Here is an 18,766-nt window from a genome sequence, read left to right on the forward strand (position 1 = left end):
GAGCTAATTTTCGAATTAATTAGCTTATACTTATTTTACAATTTTTTCTCTGTCCCAGCGGTGTCCTTTTTTCTGGTCAAAATAAGTTTCACCTGCTTTGATCAGTCGTAAAATTAAACTTGGATTGGGCTACAAACACGAACACAAATAAAACAAAGAAAAGATTACTGACAATTACTCGACGTTTACTCTTTAATTTCTGTATTGCACTGCTAACTGACACAAGGCGTCCCTTAGAAGTTGCATGAGGTCCTTTTCTTAAGAGTCTTTGGAGAGTCGGCTTGTCGGCGTAGAGAAAAGACAAAAGAGCGTAAAGAGCGTACGAGAGCCGTACGAGAAGAGATCCAGAAGAGTGGAAAAAAAATCAAGAAACAGAAGTGTCTGCAAGAGCAGAGCGACTCCTTTTTCAGATGTCACGCCCATTTGGGAGGTCTCTTTTCTCTGATTGGATCCTGGGTCTGAGGTTCACGTGACTTTCTTCACATTTCAGGGAGGAGAGAGAGAGATCGCACATATTTTTGGCTAATACGAATAATGAATAGAATATACTTCATACATACTTGAATATAGCATAATGAGTGTACTGGATTATTTTTATGAATAATATATATATCTATCGAGCACATTACCAACTATTCTAGATGTTAGAAATTAATTTGTCTTCCTAAATGGAGACAGGAATTTTTCCTCATGTTTGAAACAGTAATACTGTTTAAAAAAAAAAGTGATTTCGCAAATGTCCACTTGGGGGCACTGTTGGTCTATGCTGTTTGTCTGGTTTGAACTCGCGTTGTAGGTCACCATTGGCAGTTCTGGGGCCATCTGTTGATTTTGGAAAAGATAAGGGGTGCCATCTCGACGCTGGTGGCAATAATACTGGGGTTCTTTAATCCTGGTCTCCAAGGCTCTGATTGATCTTTTAGGCTTAATGGAGTCATAAACTTGGTTTTCTTTTTCTTTACATTCCTGAAGAAGACGGGGGCCACTGAAAAGTGTTCTGCTTAGCCTCTGTTGTCAGACATAGGTATGTGCGTGAGTTTGTGTGTGTGGGGGGGGGTGTGCAGAGTCTTTCAACACACACACACTCTGTGGAATGTAGGTTCTGTCCCAAAACTTATCATCAGAGTGGAGAGTCTTAATTTTTCATTTCTTGATCTGGTCCATACTCCACTACATTCCCCCCTTTTTTCAGTTTTATGGTCTGGCAGGGAGCATGGAGCTGAAAAGAACATTTGCTGTGGAGGAAGGTGAGATCAGCAAGCATATTCAAACACATTTTCAGAGCTGATGTCTTCCTATCAGTGTATGGGTGCATATGGATTGTTGATGTTTGCATGCTGAAGGTATTCTAATTACTTATGGGTAGGTCTTGTTCAAACGCAACCTCGAAAGCTGGTTCTTCGACATTGCCTTCGGCTTCATATCTAAAACTTGGGGGTTCACCTCTCTGGGCTCTCTTATGTCTAACAAACTTAACCAGTTTATTAGACCAAGTTTCTAACCTGGAGTGGACCATGCATATGTGACAGGCTGTACTGGCCAGAGGGGTTGAGACGACAGTTCTTTAAGAGTGTTATCAATAGAGGTTAGGTCAATGACTTGGGTTCCCTCATATTCTAGACGAGTTAGTGTTTTAGTATCTAGCTCGATGGTGTGCTTGGAGATGGTGTCATTCTCATATTGGTCAGGGTTCAGGTGATACAGGACCAGGTCTCCTACATGTAGGATTGCGTTTACGGGGACGTCTACCCAGAAAGTCTGGCTAGGAAGGGGTACCCTTTCTGAGGTGTCATGTTGATCATAGGTTAGTAGGGCCTCTCTAAAGGGGGTGTTAACCAACCAACGGTTTCCAACAATCTCAGCTTGGGTACTGGTTACCAAACATCGAGGTGTGACGACCACCGGGCACCGAGTATTACTCATCATAGGCTTAAGGCCACAAATCCCATTTGTGCTGTCACAAATAAAAGGTTTGCTAGGGCACAAGTAGTGGATGTCTTTAGTGAGTGTGCACATAAGCAAGTTGGGTACCAAGTATAGATCAGGGTTATCATCTTGGTATGCTACAAGAGATGTTGTCTTTACACAAACATAGGCAGAATCTTGCCAGAAACCAACGTTGACAACATCTTTCAAATGGTAGATGTTTTCAGGTGCCATTATGGGAAGGTTAATGATGAATGCTAATTCTCTGTCTTGAGGATTGACATAAATTGGTGCTACCTAAGGTATAGGCTAGGTGGGCCTGGAGATCAGTAACTACTTGTTGAGTTGCTGTAGACAACATTTCCTGTACTAAGGATAGAGGCACCAGATAGGGAGGAATTCTCTCCATGGCTAGGCTATCCACAGAGGAGCTGATTTCTTGTAGCATATCAGACAATAACATATTCACAAGCTGGATGTGGGCAAGGTCAAGTTGCACTACTGAAAGCAAAGACTTAACCGTCTGGAGCGGTTTATTCAAAGCGACACTGTGAGCATTAAGTACTACGACGATCAGGAGAATGAGCAGCGGGGCCATCCTACCGGGAGAGATGCTCATGATTGGATTTAGGGTATTTACGGTGAGTCGTTTTTTAGAAAAACTATAAAATTTTCCACTATACCCCCCTTTTGATAAAAGTTTTATGTCTAGGATAAACACTCTACAATAATTGATGATGAGAGACTAGGATCTTGCACCCTGAGTGTCCTCAGTCTGGTTAGAAGCTTGTTGCCTGCTGAAGAGTGAGAGGAAAAGGGGAAAAGGGATAGAAGAACTAAGGTGTGAGTAGAAGGCTGTAGTTGTTTGCTAACCAACACCTTTCTTGCCTTTGGTTCTATTGTTTATGACCTAACACAAGCGTTAGTATCCCCTACAAGTCCCATGGGGGTTGTGTGTGGTCTGATTTGGTTGCGGTGGACCCACTTGAGCTCAGTACTGCCCCGAACTTTGTTTATCTTGATCTGGTACACAACGGGTGACAGTTTGTCTGTGATCTTATAGGGACCAGACCATCGGGGTAGGAATTTGCGGGCCAGATTCCCCCCTGTTTTCCGTGACCTTCCAACAGGTTGGACAAAGATGTAGTACCACACCTTGTCCCCTATTTGGAGTTCGTCATGGGATGCCTTGTGATCATAGTACGCTTTGTGACCTTCTGCACTTTTTTCCAGTTTCTGCTGGGCGAATGCGAAAGTGGCTTTGAGGTGTTTCTGCAGATCCTCCATATACCATGATGAGTGGTGTAGGCTACTGCTATGCTAGCTTCACCTGGCTGATATAACAGATGTAGAGGCAGAGTCATCTGTCTCCCTGTCATCAACTCAAAGGATGAGACCCCGACCGCATCATGTGGGGTCGCACGTATGGCCATCAGTACAAGGGGTAGCTTGACATCCCAGTCTCGCTGGCTTGCTGCTATGTACTTTTTCAGTATGCTAACAACAGTTCGGTTGGCTCGCTCTACCTGACCTGAGCTTTGAGGATGATAGCTAATGTAAAGGCTGGCTTTTACTCCCAGGAGTTGCCAGAGCTGCTGCATGACCTCTGCTGTGTCCCTCTGTCAGAGTCGACACGGCTGGGTAGGCCAAACCGTGAGAAGACATGGGTCATCAGTAAGTAGGCAGTGGTTAGCGCTGTGTCATTCGGTGTGGGGAGGCATTCTATGCATTTAGTGAATGCACACGTGACTGTGAGGAAGTACTTGTTACCTCTTACTGTTCGGGTGAGTGGTCCAACCCAGTCTATCTGAAGGTTTGACCAAGGGAAGGATAACCCTTTCTTTTGCAAGGGGGCTCTATGAAGAGGATTTGAGGGTTGAAATTGGCAACATACCAGACAGCCTTTTATGTAATCAGCCACATCTTTTACCATGTGGGGCCAATATGCCACCTGCCGGAGCGCATTGTGTGTTGCTTTGACCCCTTTGTGTCCCACAGATGGGGAGTCATGAGCAAGCATCAGCATCACCCCCCCTGTGGCACTGAGGAACCACGAACGCAGGTGAAGTCAGTGGTATGAACAAGCAAGCCTTTAACGACTTGGAGGGACGCTCTGGCGCCGTATAGGTCTTTAAGGCCTGGTATGGTGTCAAGATCTTGAGCCAAAATGGGACACGTAGATGGGTCAGAGACATGCAGAAGCATTTTAGAAATGGACGGGTCCTGAGCTTGGAGAGTAATTAAGTCAGCTTCAGAAAAAGCAGGGTTAATAGAGACAATGGTAGTTTTAGCATTGTCAGGTGACGCTGTCGCTACAGTTCGAGACCGTGTAATAGCTTCGATGTCGGGCGAGTTTGGATAAAGGGAGGGATCGAATGTCCATGATGTGCCTTCGCGGGCTCCTTGTTTGGCTAAACTATCTGCTTGGTCATTGAATTCTTTGTCATCTCCCGGGATTCAGGAGTGACCCCTTACTTTCTTCCAGTAGATCTGCAGGTCGTGTGTGTCTACCAAGTGTTCACATGCTGCGAAAAGCTCTTTGTGTTTGACTGGCTTTTTGTTCGATGTGGTGTAGTTGTTGGTTTTCCACAGTTTCAAGTGGCATGTGAAGCTTAGGCGCGCATAGTTGGAGTCTGTGCAGATCACCAACATTTTTACGCTTTTCTGGACCGCAGACTGAATTGTGATGAGAATTCCTGCTATTTCAGCATATTGGGAGGACTGAGCACCCAGGAAAGGTGTGGTGTGAAAAAAACTGTGGTCCGAAATCTTGGTGTCACCCTCGACTCTACGCTCACGTTTCATTCCCATGTTAGTTCCGTCATAAAAACCTCATTCTTCCACCTTCGCAACATTGCTAAAATCCGTCCTTCTCTTTCCCAGTCTGCCTCTGAACGCCTCATCCATGCATTCATCTCCAGCGGTCTTGACTATTGTAACTCTCTTCTTTCTGGCATTAGCTCCTCACTACTACATAAACTCCAAATGGTCCAGAACTCTGCTCCCCGTCTCCTCACCCACACCCGGTCCCACCACCACATCACCCCAGTTCTCCACAACCTCCACTGGCTTCCTGACCTCCATATCGCATTCAGTTCAAAATCCTCCTTCTCACCTACAAAGCTCTCAATAACCAAGCTCCCTCTTACTTATCGGACCTTCTTCAACCATACACACCTAATCGCATTCTCAGATCTTCCTCAGCCGGTTTACTCACCATTCCCCCTTCTAAGCTGCGTAGTCTTGGAGATCGAGCCTTCTCCAGACATGCCCCCCGCCTCTGGAACTCCCTTCCTCCAGAAATTCAACAGTCAACATCTCTATCACTATTTAAATCCAAACTTAAAACACACCTGTTTGCGGCTGCATTTAATCCCTCTGTTTGTGATTAGCCCTTGTTTTTTTTTTTTTTTTTTTTTTTAACCTTGTTCCTGTTTTGTATCATTGTATGTTATGTAGTGTTATGGATGTGATTGTCTTTATGTGTTCATCTGATTGTAACAGCGTCTTTGGGTTACTGAAAAGCGCTATAAAAATTCCATTTATTATTATTATTATTATTATTATTAGGGTGTGTTCTCGGCGGAACGAACAACCATCTACATATGCAGTGACAAGGTCTTTGCATGTGTTAGGGTCGAAATAGTGGTGGTTAGCCACGGTAGGTATGAGGGTTTCCGGAGTCTGTGGCACTTGGGAAGGAATGTCTCCTTCACATCGCCTGCAGGAGGCAAGGCCTGTGCCTAGAGGGCTCTTGTAGTTTTGTGCGTACCGTACCTCCAAGTCAAAGCTTTGGAGAGCCATTAGCCAGGAGGCTACTCGAGCGTTAGTTACTACACCCTCTCGAATTCGTTGGCTGTTCAGAAAAGTGACTGGCTGATGATCAGTTTCAACAATCACCTTCAGACCGCCAAGGTAGTTGGAGAAATGTTTGACTGCCCACACTGTTGCTAGTAGTGCTTTTTCGCAGTCACTATATTTGTGTTCAGCAGCCAGCATAGTTTTACTAGCATAGGCTATGACACGTTTGTCTTTGTCATGTAATTGATACAGACCGGAGCTGTGACAGTGGTCAGAGAACCCCACTTCTACATAGAATTCTTTGCTACTGTCAGGGTAGGCAAGGCATGGGGCCGTGCACTGTTTCGATTTCAGTGCCTGCATGGCTTGTTCCTGGGCTTCGCCCCAGGTGAATGGAGTATCATTTTTTAGTAGGTCATAAAGTGGACGGGCTAGGTCCGCATAGTTATCTATGAACTGGCATGAGTAGTTGCATACTCCTAAGAAACTACAGAGTTCCTTAAGATTGGTGGGTGCTGCGAGGTCTGTTACCCCTTGCACTCGACTCACTTGTGGTTCAACACCATCAGTGCTTACGAGCAGACCGACATAATTCACCTTTGTTCTGCACCACTGACATTTGGAGAGTGATATTTTCGCACCTGCTGTTGTGAGTTGGTCAAGAACATGATCAATCTCGTCAATGTGTGCCTGTAGGGAATGGTTACGCATGAGTATGTCATCCACATATGTGAGGGTGCCTCGCTCACGGGCATCAGGGCATGCTTTGTTTAGGAAAATGTTGAACTCCACTGGAGAGTTAGCATACCCAAAGGGGTATGCACCGGGTGAATGTATACTGTCGGTTCGCGAAGGTGAAAGCTAGCTTGTGTTGGTCTTCTGCTTGCACCGGGATGGTCCAGAATCCAGAGGCTACATCGATGGTGGGAAAGTATTTAGCGTTTCGGACCGAGGGAAGTTCTTGCTCTAATTGTGTCATCGGCCACCGAGACAATGGAACCTGTTGATTTAGTTTCCGATAGTCAATGGTCAGGCGCCATTTACCATTGGGTTTTATGACAGGCCATAATGGTGCAGAGTACGTGCTGTTGCAGGGTCAGATTATGCCCTTTTCCAGCAAGTCATCAATGATTTCTTGTACCGGTCCATAGGATGCCAACAGAATTTTGTATTGGCAGACAATCGTGGGTGGTGCTCCTGGACAAGTGGGAATGCGCACTGAGTGAATGTCAGTGAGACCACAGTCCGTTGAATTTTTGGCAAAAGATTTTTGGTATTTAAGAAGCACTTCACAGAGTTTCTCGCATTCTTCTTTACTTTGGAGGGCATCGGCCTCCTTTAGAACTTGTTCAACTTGAATCATAAATTCAGAGTCAGATAGTTCCTTTGAATTGTGTGGATTCAAAGTGTCTTCTCCCGTTTCTGGGAGAAGAGGTGGTTCCCAGGAGGATTCCAGGGATGAATCTAAAGAAAGGACCATGACCGTCATTTGATCATCATCAGCAAGATCTATTCTGCAAATGACGTCTTTACCCATGTCCAGAGCCGAGAAGAGAGCAACAGCTTGTGTCGGTTGGGTATAGAACACCTTTGATTCTGGATAATCAAGAAGCAGGGATTCAGGCATTGGTCCTATAATAGGGATTCGCAACTCGAAGTCATGGAATTTCGTACTGACCAACCAACCCAGAGGAGATGAATGAGGAATTGTCAAGGGTTGAGTGGTTTCATTTCGTACGAACAGATAGGTGGACCTTGCTCGTGTTTCCACCAAAGGTGTGGCTTCTAGGGTGAGACCTAGTTCAAAGAACTGAGGTGACGGTTGGAAAAGCACATGAGCGTGGCTTAAGTGTTGGCCAGTTCGCATGACCAAGCGGATGGGTACATTTGTGGTGTTCGCGGGTCCCACAAGGGAACCTTGGTTAGTAACCTGACATACCTCAGGAATAGTTTGTCCTGAGCCTAGGTTGCTGGGATCTGAGGACCAGGTTTCTGTCGAAACATCAGTCAAAGACCACAGCACATTATTGAGGGTGTCTACGTGGACATCGAGGTGCACCAAGAAGTCACTTCCAATGTAAGTGTCGTGTGGCAAGTTAAGGACGACCAAGAAATAATGGGTGAGTACCCTTTTGTTCCACTGGATGGTTAGAGCACAAATTCCATCAGTGGGTGACATTACTTTCGATGTTGGGTCGAAAGGAAAGCGACAAGGACTGCTCACCAAAACAATATTTGGTTGAGTGAGGCGCAGGGTCTCAAAGAGGGTTTGGCTTATGGCGAACTTGTCAGTCCACAGAGCCAGAATGACATTGTCAACATGATGGTCCTGCATTGTGAGGCTGTTCACGATGGGAAGGCCGGGAGTGTCTGTTGTGGAAGGCTTAATGAAAGTGCACAGAAATGCGCTCCGCTGTTCTAACATGGCATAAGGGGGCCGGAAGAGACTGCGGTCTCTGGCTCAGTTTCCTCTTCCTCAGAGTGAGGGATCTGACTTGGTGGATCTCCTATTGATTCAGGCCGGATTTCAAGGTGGCAACACTGAGCTTCCCAGTGGTGTGGGGTGCAGATGGGCAAAGGCTCACGCACCTTTTGAAGTCAATCAGTGGTTCGAAGCGATTAAGGAGATCTTTGCCGATGAGGAAGGGAATTGTTTCAAGAGGAGACACATGAACTGGATGCACTAACGTCATTGGTCCAATGGCTAAGTGTATTAGTGCCATAGATTGGATCGTGAGGCCTGCATGTGAGTACGGCTGAATCTTAAGAGAACAGTTTTGGAGCTGTATCTCACGATTTTCACGCCGCGCAATGGCTCGAACCTGGTGGAACAAGGTGGAAGACATAAGGGTGACATCTGATGCAGTGTCCAGCAGGGCCTCATGTACTAGCCTTCTCTCCACAATGGTGGACAAATAGAACTTGTGTGCAACTCCTTTCTCAGTTAAGTGTCCCATGAATTGTTGGACGGGTGTGTCGCCTTCAATGACCGAAGGGTCGTCTGGCGTTAAACCTTCCTTACCGTCTAACTGAACAACCAAGACAGCACTGGAGGGTGTTTGTGAGTCACCCCCCTGTACCATTTGATCCTCAGAGCTTGCCTGGGTCACAAGGAGATTGCAATGTACACTAGAAGACGGAGCTTCGCTTGTCACCTCTCCTACATAACTCTCTACCATTTCTGGGGTGTTAGAGGATGGCTCTGGGTCAGACTGCACAGAGGTGATAGAAAGAACGTCAGGTTTTTTCTTTTTCTCTTTGCAAATCATTGCAAGCATTCGGCGGATGTCCTCTAACTCCTTAGAGTTAAATTCCTTGCCTTTAAACTTGTCTTTGGCATGATTTTCTTTATTTTGATACCAGTATTTTTCCTTCTTTTCTTTATTAGAATCAGAAGGCTGGTTCTGAGTTGTTCGTTCATATCCCTTATGAGGATATGCTGGTTTTCCGCGGCCCGCACCGCTGGTTTCTGCAGGGTAATAGTCACGACCATACCCAGCCCTGTCCCAAGGGTTCCAGAAATCTTTGCCGCGATTTCTGTCTGGCCTGCGAGGAGGGTAGCGTTTGTGGTGGTGTGAGGGCGGAGGAGATTTCGGGCCCTCACTGGACCACGGAGTGGGTGAAGGGTCCCGGGCGGATCTTTGTGGATTGGCCTGGGTGGCACCCTCCAACTCTAAATGTGGGGAGTTGGAGTCGACATTTAAGACTGTGGGTGTTTCAGACCGTTTGTTTGTATTTTGTTGTGATTTTAGGAAACCTCTGAGTGCTAAGTCACGCAGCTGTCTGCTAGACAGGGTGCGAGCGCAAGCTGAGACTCCCAGCTGATGACTAGTGTGGGGATGGAGGTTTTGGATAAATAATGATTTAAAATTTAACTCTTCCTCCATTCCAGAGTCATTTCTAGGGCTGAAATATGCCTGTCTGAGTCTGTTATAATACTGCTGAGGGGATTCCTGGCGTTGCTGTTTTACATTCAAAGCAAAATAACGAAAATTAAAAGGACTTTCCTTTTTAACTGTTTACGAACTGGTATCAAGTTAGAATGCCAATCTCTAATTACTGCACACTGTATGTTATAGCTGTATCAGCTTACTGTGTTTCCAAGCCTTTAATCATAGTTATTCAGATATGCAGAGTTTAGAGACAGCCACTAGAACTGTAATACCAGGTCTTGTGAGTTTGAAATGATCAGACAATTTCAATTGCGATAGCAAGTTTCTCCACTAGAGGGCACTGAAAGTAAATCTGAATGGCAACAGCAAGTTTCCAGTATTGGGTTGAACTTAAATTGTAATACCAGACCGGGACACCAGAGGGTGACAAGCAAGTTTATAATGCAATAGTAGCAATGAACACCAGTCGGCGCTGGTGGGAATTCTAATAAACACGGCACGAGCAGACACAATGTAACACGAATGGGAATTTCCACTGTAGTGGGAAGTTTTAACACTAGAAGGCATTAACTAAAAATCTAAAATGGGAACACAGATTTCGAACACTAAGGTACATTAAAAGGATTTCATTTGTAATGACAGCTTTTAAGCACCAGAGGGCTGCTAAACACTTAAGGTTGCCTTGGCGGACAACCTCCCAATCACTAGAGGGTGTACAGGAATCAAACGTCAAGGGTAACACAACACTTGACCACAAGAAGGAGCACGGGAGGACACGCTTCAATAGACACTAGTTATGAAGTGATTTCCCTGCAATCACGCACTTTAACCACAAGAGGGAATTAGGCTTCCTCTGTTTTGGGGGCGTTTTGAATTTCCCTCCTTAGTTTTAGCGCCGCCCCTTCAAAGGGGGCGTTCGTTTCCTGAATTCGCGTTCAGTCCGCCAGGAAGAGCTGAAGAGAGCAGACCGCTCTCTACACAAGCCGTATTTTCGTCTGTGTTCTTTAGTAACCTCCAATCGCCTAGCGCGCGATTAGTTATTAACACTGGGAGCGACCCAGTTTTAAAACGATCGGAGGAATCCGGTTCGGTGGTCCTTCGCGCCGGATTTCGCGGCCGAGGGTCGAACCGTAGCAATGACCCACCGCGGGATACGTGCAATGGGGATGCTGAGGCCTTATACAGTTTTATGCATGCAAAATGGCGCAGAGCCGCGCACTTCAAAAAGCGACCAAGCTTATTTTCGACGGTATATACCACAGAACAGATTTTCAACAGTAACACACACAACACGAAATTGCCCGCATCAAGCTTTGAATCTCAATCGTTATTCAGCAACATGAAGAGCCGAAAGGATTTCTCTAACCCAAGCTGAGATTATTTATTAATGTGTTTACAGTTTGTTCATAAAAGAGTCTTTTTCCTGCCCCACGTTGGGCACGAAAAAAGTTAATAACATATGTAGCGGAGTAACAGTATTCGAGTTAGGTATACTTAATGGTGATTATCACTTATAATAAAAATTATTATTATTACTGACTTAAATGACAAAAATATTAACAATTAATTAGAGAGGTAAAAACTGTCACCGCTAGGGATGAGTTCTCAGGATTTTCAGACTCTTAATGAACAAACTCCACACACTGTATTATTTAAAATAATGGAACACTTTATTAAAAGGAAAGATAATAGTTTGATAAACATAGCACAATCATCAAAATCTCACGGAATCAACGCACGTGAAACCCGTTTGAATTTAGTAATTGGCTAGGCTATATGACTTGTGAATGAGGTGTTGCTAAATGATTTAATTAGGGTATAATTTTACCAAGAGATTTATTTCGATCTCAGCTCTGAAAATGAGGAATTTAGCTTACTTTTTTCTTCTTTTGGTTATGACCACAGCCGAAGTGTCCAGCAGATTTTCGCTCTGTTTTCCGGTGTTTGACTTGTCACGGCTGAAGTTAGGCTGAGTAGTGGGAAGAGTCCCTCCAGGATGAGTCGGCCACTTTCGGCATCCTTTAGACGGTGTGACATCAGTCGGAGATTCCCTTCACAGAGAACTGCTGGCCTGGTCGGATTTCCGGAGTGATATTACTTTTCCGATGAAAGTACGTCAGAATAAGTTAGCTGTTTTCCTCCGATCTTCAGAGCTAATTTTCGAATTAATTAGCTTATACTTGTTTTACAATTTTTTCTCTGTCCCAGCGGTGTCCTTTATTCTGGCCAAAATAAGTTTCACCTGCTTTGATCAGTCGTAAAATTAAACTTGGATTGGGCTACAAACACGAACACAAATAAAACAAAGAAAAGATTACTGACAATTACTCTATGTTTATTCTTTAATTTCTGTATTGCACTGCTAACTGACACAAGGCGTCCCTTAGAAGTTGCGGTGAAGTCCTTTCCTTAAGAGTCAGATTTTTTCTTTTTCTCTTTGCAAATCATTGCAAGCATTCGGCGGATGTCCTCTAACTCCTTAGAGTTAAATTCCTTGCCTTTAAACTTGTCTTTGGCATGATTTTCTTTATTTTGATACCAGTATTTTTCCTTCTTTTCTTTATTAGAATCAGAAGGCTGGTTCTGAGTTGTTCGTTCATATCCCTTATGGGGATATGCTGGTCCCTTAGAAGTTGTGTGAAGTCCTTTTCTTAAGAGTCTTTGGAGAGTCGTCTTGAAGACAAAAGAGCGTAAAGAGCGTACGAGAGCCGTACGAGAAGAGATCCAGAAGAGTGGAAAAAAAATCAAGAAACAGAAGTGTCTGCAAGAGCAGAGCGACTCCTTTTTCAGATGTGGTGTGGTCACGCCCATTTGGGAGGTCTCTTTTCTCTGATTGGATCCTGGGTCTGAGGTTCACGTGACTTTCTTCACGTTTCAGGGAGGAGAGAGAGAGATCACACATATTTTTCGCTAATATGAATAATGAATAGAATATACTTCATACATACTTGAATATAGCATAATGAGTTTATATATATATATATATATATATATATGTATATATATATATATATATATATCGAGTACATTAACAACTATTCTAGATGTTACACATCACTCGGTTAGTTAGTAGACAGTCACCTGAGAATAACAGAGGATAACATTACACATTGCATAATATATGTTTAGAATTTATGATACGTATGCGTCCGATTATGGAGGGATTATGAGGGAAAGGGGGCTATAAGTGAAATGTCCACTTGGGGGCACTGTTGGTCCATGCTGTTTGTCTGGTTTGAACTCGCGTTGGAGGTCACCATTGGCAGTTCTGGGGCCATCTGTTGATTTTGGATAAGATTAGGGGTGCCATCTCGACGCTGGTGGCAATAAAACTGGGGTTCTTTAATCCTGGTCTCCAAGGCTCTGATTGATCTTTTAGGCTTAATGGAGTCATAAACTTGGTTTTCTTTTTCTTTACATTCCTGAAGAAGACGGGGGCCACTGAAAAGTGTTCTGCTTAGCCTTTGTTGTCAGACATAGGTATGTGCGTGTGTGTGTGTGTGTGTGGGGGGGGGGGGGGGGTGCAGATTCTTTCAACACACACACACTCTGTGGAATGTAGGTTCTGTACCAAATCTTGTCATCAGAGTGGAGAGTCTTAATTTTTCATTTCTTGATCTGGTCCATACTCCACTACATTCTAATGTGCGCACACTGTGGACTGAGATGTTTAGCTGTGCACACAAAGCCTGTATCTCTCTAGAACATCTTAAAATGAATGGGACACTCTCCAGCAGTTGCACATAGTCCTAAAATCACCATGCTTAATGTCAAATGTGGTTTAAAGGGGTGTATAGCTCATTCGCACTGGGCATGGAGCTGTGGAATGTCTTCTAAAAATTGTTTAGGTTCAAATGTGCTGAGCATTTCTGTAGCCCAGAATGGATAGAGTGTGTCCTTGATAGAGTGAGTGGCGTGGTACCTGTCGGGGGTGATCTGGAAGGTAACCTTGACTGTAGATATGATTCAGTGGTTTCAGGAGCTCTGTACCTCCCATGTCCGCATTTATAGCCGCCACCTTCTTCATCGCCTCCTCCATCGTCTTCTGAGTGTATTCCACACTCTTACTGGAATCAAAAATAATTTCATGAACCACAAAGGTTCAAACCGAGGTTATTTTACAAATAATAAAGACCACATGGTACCCACGGGAAAAAGGACTGAAAGTGCGAGCCAAAGCCATAGATGTTAAAGTAGCAGCCGAGGGGCAGACTCTTCAGCAGCAGGAGAAGGGTTTCCTGTAAAATTTGTCAAAAATGAAGCATCAACAAGCACATCAATTACATCAACCTATCATACATTACCCACAAACTAGCTAGGTCTCTCCAACTCCCACCACATGCTGCCAAGGTGAGAAGAAGAACATGCTTCCTCTGAGATGTAAAACCAGCCTCTGCTTTTCTTAACTGCCAAGGACAGCTCAACAAGCTTGGAGAAGAACATTAAAGGAACACTATATAATATTTTTACAGTAAAATCACAGCTTCAAGATAACTGATGACCCACTGAGCTGTAATAAGGAGAACAGAGCCTCTGTCCTTGTTAATCCAGGCTCTGCACTGCAAAAACAGCACTATGTTTTTGCAGTGTAGTAGAAAAAAATCTTACCTAGTGTTCCTTTAAATGCTCCTAAGAGGGAAGATTTCTATCATTATTCCTACTCATGCATCTACACCTATGCTGTAGGTACTTGCTATACATATCAAACCGGTCTGAATTACTAATAATTTCCAAACAATTCAATTATGAATAAGTTACCCGGGCACTTATGATTGAGGACCCTTGCATGCTGCCAGACTGATCCATTAGAAAAATAAACTCTCCACGTTTTCCAAAAGAAGAAGCCACCTCTGGAGGGAATTCTGGGTAAAGACTGAGCATGATGACAGGGTTACGCATCAGAGAACCTGCAATAATAAAAAAAAGAGTTCTCGTTAATGACCATGTGGGGGCACAGTGGTGCTGCAGGTACTCCGTGAGATCTCAAAGTACTAGGTTTGATTTTCTCCTAAGGTCACTGATGTGATGTAATCATTTCTGCATGAATTTCCTCACAAACACGTGTTGGTAGTTGTATTGACTTTCCAATTTTACATTTTTGTGAGTGTGATATCCCGCTATGGAGTAGTGCCTTGTATTTCTAAAACAGTCTCAATGCTGCTTCTCTTCCTGCACAAATGATGCACCAGATGAGCTCCCTAATTATTGTCTAAACTATGGAGTGATGTCAATATAATCACTGGAGACACAGTAAGGTAACAGTGCACATTTGTAGAGGAGCAACCAGTAACTGGTAAAAAAAGAAAAAAAAAAAATATATATATATATAAAATAGAAAAGGGAGCACAAAAGGAAGCTAAAATAAATTAGAAAAGATATATTAGTAGAGCTTGACAGTAATTCACTATCAGAATATATCGCAATATAAATGTTTCAATAGCAATGATATGATTTTAAATACATTTTCAATATTTCATTATCCATTTACATTTGTCGCTGATTGACTTTCTTTACACGGCCTGCCGTAAGTTCATTGCACTCAGTTTTAAATATAAATAATTTAAAAATACAAATTTTAACAAAGCCAAGAGGTTTATGTTTGACGGTGATGTCATGTTTCTTTGTTGTTTTGGCAGTTTTTCTGGGGCTTTTATATTGTTAATATCAATATTAGAATTAAATCTTATCAACCAAAATTAAGAAATAAATTGCGATATTAATTTTGGCCATATCGTCAAGCCCTATGGAGCTGTCTAAGACACAAAAAAAGCTGTTTTATTTTAGTTGTCTTCTCAGTTAGAAAAAAATGTTCAACGTCTTTTTTTCACACCTTTTCATCATAAACTTTATTGATAGCTCAGTCCCTGCTCAAACTGGGTAGCCCTCCAATCCTGGCTCTTTTAAACAATCACAATCTCCTCACACACATTTTGCTTGTTCGTTTGCCCACTTTGTGCTCACTTCCTCTCTTTCTTACTATTTTACACTGCTTGTTATGCCACAAACAGGGCCCCCTGTTTCGTAAACTTGAAAAAATAATTTGTAGAATTTGTTCTGGATTTTGGTGAAGAACTCCTAGATATTTTGCATGCTGGAAATGTGGGATGCCTAATTGTCATTGTTACGATAAACTCTTACCACGTTTGGTGTTGTTAAGTCCTGCCTCCACAATGGCAGTGGGCTGATGGGTGTTCTGGTAATAAAGCAGTATCTCCACATCTCTGTCAAACTTGTGGCCTGGAGAGAGGCTCACCTGTATTCAGACAGTTAGAGGACTTATTCATCAAGAGTGTTAGAATAGGAAAACACTGGATTAAGCAGGATAAGTGCAGCCAAAGCTACCAGAGACCATCCTCATATGTTTTATTTTCCTCATCCTACCCCCATAAATAAACATACAGCAAATGACCACACACCTCTGCCTCAGTGTGATCTGTGGTGAGGTAAATCAGTTGCTCCAGGGAACAGTTGGACTCCACTTTAGAAACAGAGAGGGTGGAGATGATGTGGACACGAAGTGACAACGTATATGGCACTAAACTTGCAGCAACAGCTGTGACCTCAGTCACAGGACTCAGATCTGGAAAAAAAGATACAGACCCAAATAAAACACATTAAATATCATAACTCAAAGAGTACTGGAACAGGACTGGAAATGGTCAGAAAGGAAATTATAAACAGATCATAAACTCTTTTGTAGATCATAAATATGTGTTAGTAATAAATATTTATGGCTTGCCCATGTCACTGGGTTTGTATCGAGGGTTGAGTACAGCTGGCAGACAGAAGCGCAAGCCATGATCCGCCTCCAAGGTCAGCTCAATGACGTAGATGAGGGTCACAGTGGCGCTCTCATTTGGAGGAAGGCTGCCCACAGCAAGACGGAAAACATCTGGACTTTCATCACTTTCCTCCAGTAGAAATGCCTGCTTCCCTGAACTTAACGCATCATCATACTTCTCTCGAGCCTGAACAAGAGAGGGAACAATGCATTACGATTGTACTATAGAAAGAAATATTAGGGATACATGAGGGTATCAGAATCATACTGGTGTCTGATGATGTTTATGACGTTGTAATTTCACTACTGCCAATGTGTACTAACTTTTATTGCATCCTGTAAATATCTGGATTGTCAGATTTACCTCCTGCTTGGAATGAACCTTGGCCACCACCTCATGTCCGCTGACATTGGCACTGAAGTGACAGACAGCTGCTTCTGCAGGTAACGGGAACACGAATGTGGCTTCCACTGGAGACTCCTCCTCATTTACATACTGCAGGGTGGATGTGACCGTGGCAACAAAGCCCTTCACCTGCACCTCCACCTCCACACTCTTTAGAGGAACTTGGGTTAGAGGGAAACATTGAACACTTCTGTTTTCAAAACATATTTCACACAGCTGGAAAGTACCAGACCATAACTTCCCTTTCAACCACTACCACCTACATGAGGAATGGACGTCTAGAGGTCAAGCCACAGTGATCTACTTTAGATCAGGAGCATTTCTTTACAAACTTGACTCTGACTGAACTCATGAGACAATTTAACATACAGCTGAGCTTTTACTTTTCAAGTAGTTCATCTTACCCTCTATAATTTTTCAGCCATCATTCATTAGTGGAAAATAAATCTAAACCTCCGCTGACCCAATTTTGCTTGGGAGGTGAAACTTACTCGAATGTTGCTGGTATAGATCGGCTAAAGAACAGCTGGCTCATACCGAAATACAGAGACTTGGAGACAGGCATGTTCAAGAAGATAAATCCATATGATGAACTGAGATATTTGTTAAAATCCTGTATAGGTTCAAGTATATTTTTACAAGGTATGCTTTAAAATATTGACCATCAAAGAAAAAAAAATCAAAAAGCTGTTACCTTGCGTACATCCCTCTGTTATCAGGCCGCAGCTGTCCATGTTTATTTTAGCCTGTTGAGTAAGAAAGCTGGTTGTGTGTATCTGCAAGAAAGGTGTGGATGGACATGAATGGCTTGACATGAAGTAATAACATTCTTTGTGTCCATTGTCAGAAAAACTGTTACTGAGGTGTTCCCTTTTGCAGTCTCTGTGGTGGTATCCTCAAGGGCACATATTCTGTACCTATTAGGGTAATTAGAGAACGCAATTGTACCTTATTTTACTCTAATTGTAGATTTTAAAGTTGCATTGATTTCATGCGCCCCATTTAAGTTCCAGGACCTATATTATATTTTTATTTTAAACATAGTTCTATAATGAAAACTCATGGAGAAGAGAATATAATGAACCCACAACTTGACTTTAAAACCACTGTTGTACATTTAAAGGTACTGCTTTTACCTTTAGTGACACTAATATACCTGAACTGTACCTTTTTTCTGAAAGTATAAAAGGTCCTTATAGATAAGTCACTTAATTGTGGGCTTGGTGACAAAGCAGAACATTTTAATTTATTCTGAAACTAATGCCATTTGCTGGAATTTAAAAAGTAGCATCATAAGAATATTTCATATATTGATTCAGTTTGTAGGATGTGATTCATCCATGTCAGGTGCCTACACACAATCATTGGGCACAAGTCAGGGAACATATAAAGCAGTTACAACAATCACTTCTGAAGAATTAGAACAGTTCCAAGACGTAAGGAGGAAAAATTACAAAAAAAAAAAAAAAAGTCATTATATTGTCACCTGGGGGCCGAGGTGTACCAAAGGTTCTGTACTAAAACAATTATAAACGTTAACTCTCAAGTGTGTGAGAAAATTTCTGGTTCTGTTGGGGAATTCAAAGCAAATCTCAGGTGAGTTGCAGCTTATTGACAATATATAATGAATAATCACTGCATAAATACAAAAGAAGCGTCTTGAAAGTTAATCATATTATACATATGCAACGACACTCATTCACTGCAATATTATAAGGGCTTGATTATCAAAGAAAAAAAAACACCTGTTTTAATAAATGACTGTTTTAATATAACACAGAATTAGTATAGTAACAATAGCAGAATATATCACTTTACAAAAATAATAATAAGGAAGCATGTCACAGTTCTAACATCAAGTGATTTTTTGTACTATACAGCATGCATTGATTATAATAAGATAGGTAATGAAAGGGCTCCTACCTACCTGTGTGATGGAACAGCATGTGGTGAGATGTT

At 42.8% G+C, this 18,766-nt stretch overlaps 1 protein-coding gene across 3 annotated transcripts in view; it reads right to left on the reverse strand.

Annotated features, from left to right (window-relative positions):
* Positions 1 to 18,766, reverse strand: part of LOC136709479 (von Willebrand factor A domain-containing protein 5A-like) — a 32,858-nt gene extending 14,092 nt beyond the window's left edge. For all 3 annotated transcript variants that reach the window (XR_010804495.1, XM_066684749.1, XM_066684748.1), the window contains exons 1-9: positions 18,735 to 18,766; positions 17,502 to 17,583; positions 16,766 to 16,968; positions 16,360 to 16,588; positions 16,037 to 16,200; positions 15,759 to 15,873; positions 14,379 to 14,527; positions 13,770 to 13,858; positions 13,543 to 13,687 (exon numbers count right to left, since the gene is read on the reverse strand). Coding sequence is in view for 2 of the 3 variants with exons in the window: in XM_066684749.1 (XP_066540846.1) it covers positions 13,543 to 13,687; positions 13,770 to 13,858; positions 14,379 to 14,527; positions 15,759 to 15,873; positions 16,037 to 16,200; positions 16,360 to 16,588; positions 16,766 to 16,968; positions 17,502 to 17,541 (1,134 nt within the window). In the remaining variant the exon portion in view is untranslated. The remainder of the gene's footprint in view (positions 1 to 13,542; positions 13,688 to 13,769; positions 13,859 to 14,378; positions 14,528 to 15,758; positions 15,874 to 16,036; positions 16,201 to 16,359; positions 16,589 to 16,765; positions 16,969 to 17,501; positions 17,584 to 18,734) is intronic.

Source organism: Hoplias malabaricus, chromosome 11 (assembly GCF_029633855.1).
Source record: "Hoplias malabaricus isolate fHopMal1 chromosome 11, fHopMal1.hap1, whole genome shotgun sequence".
Classification (NCBI taxonomy): domain Eukaryota; kingdom Metazoa; phylum Chordata; class Actinopteri; order Characiformes; family Erythrinidae; genus Hoplias; species Hoplias malabaricus.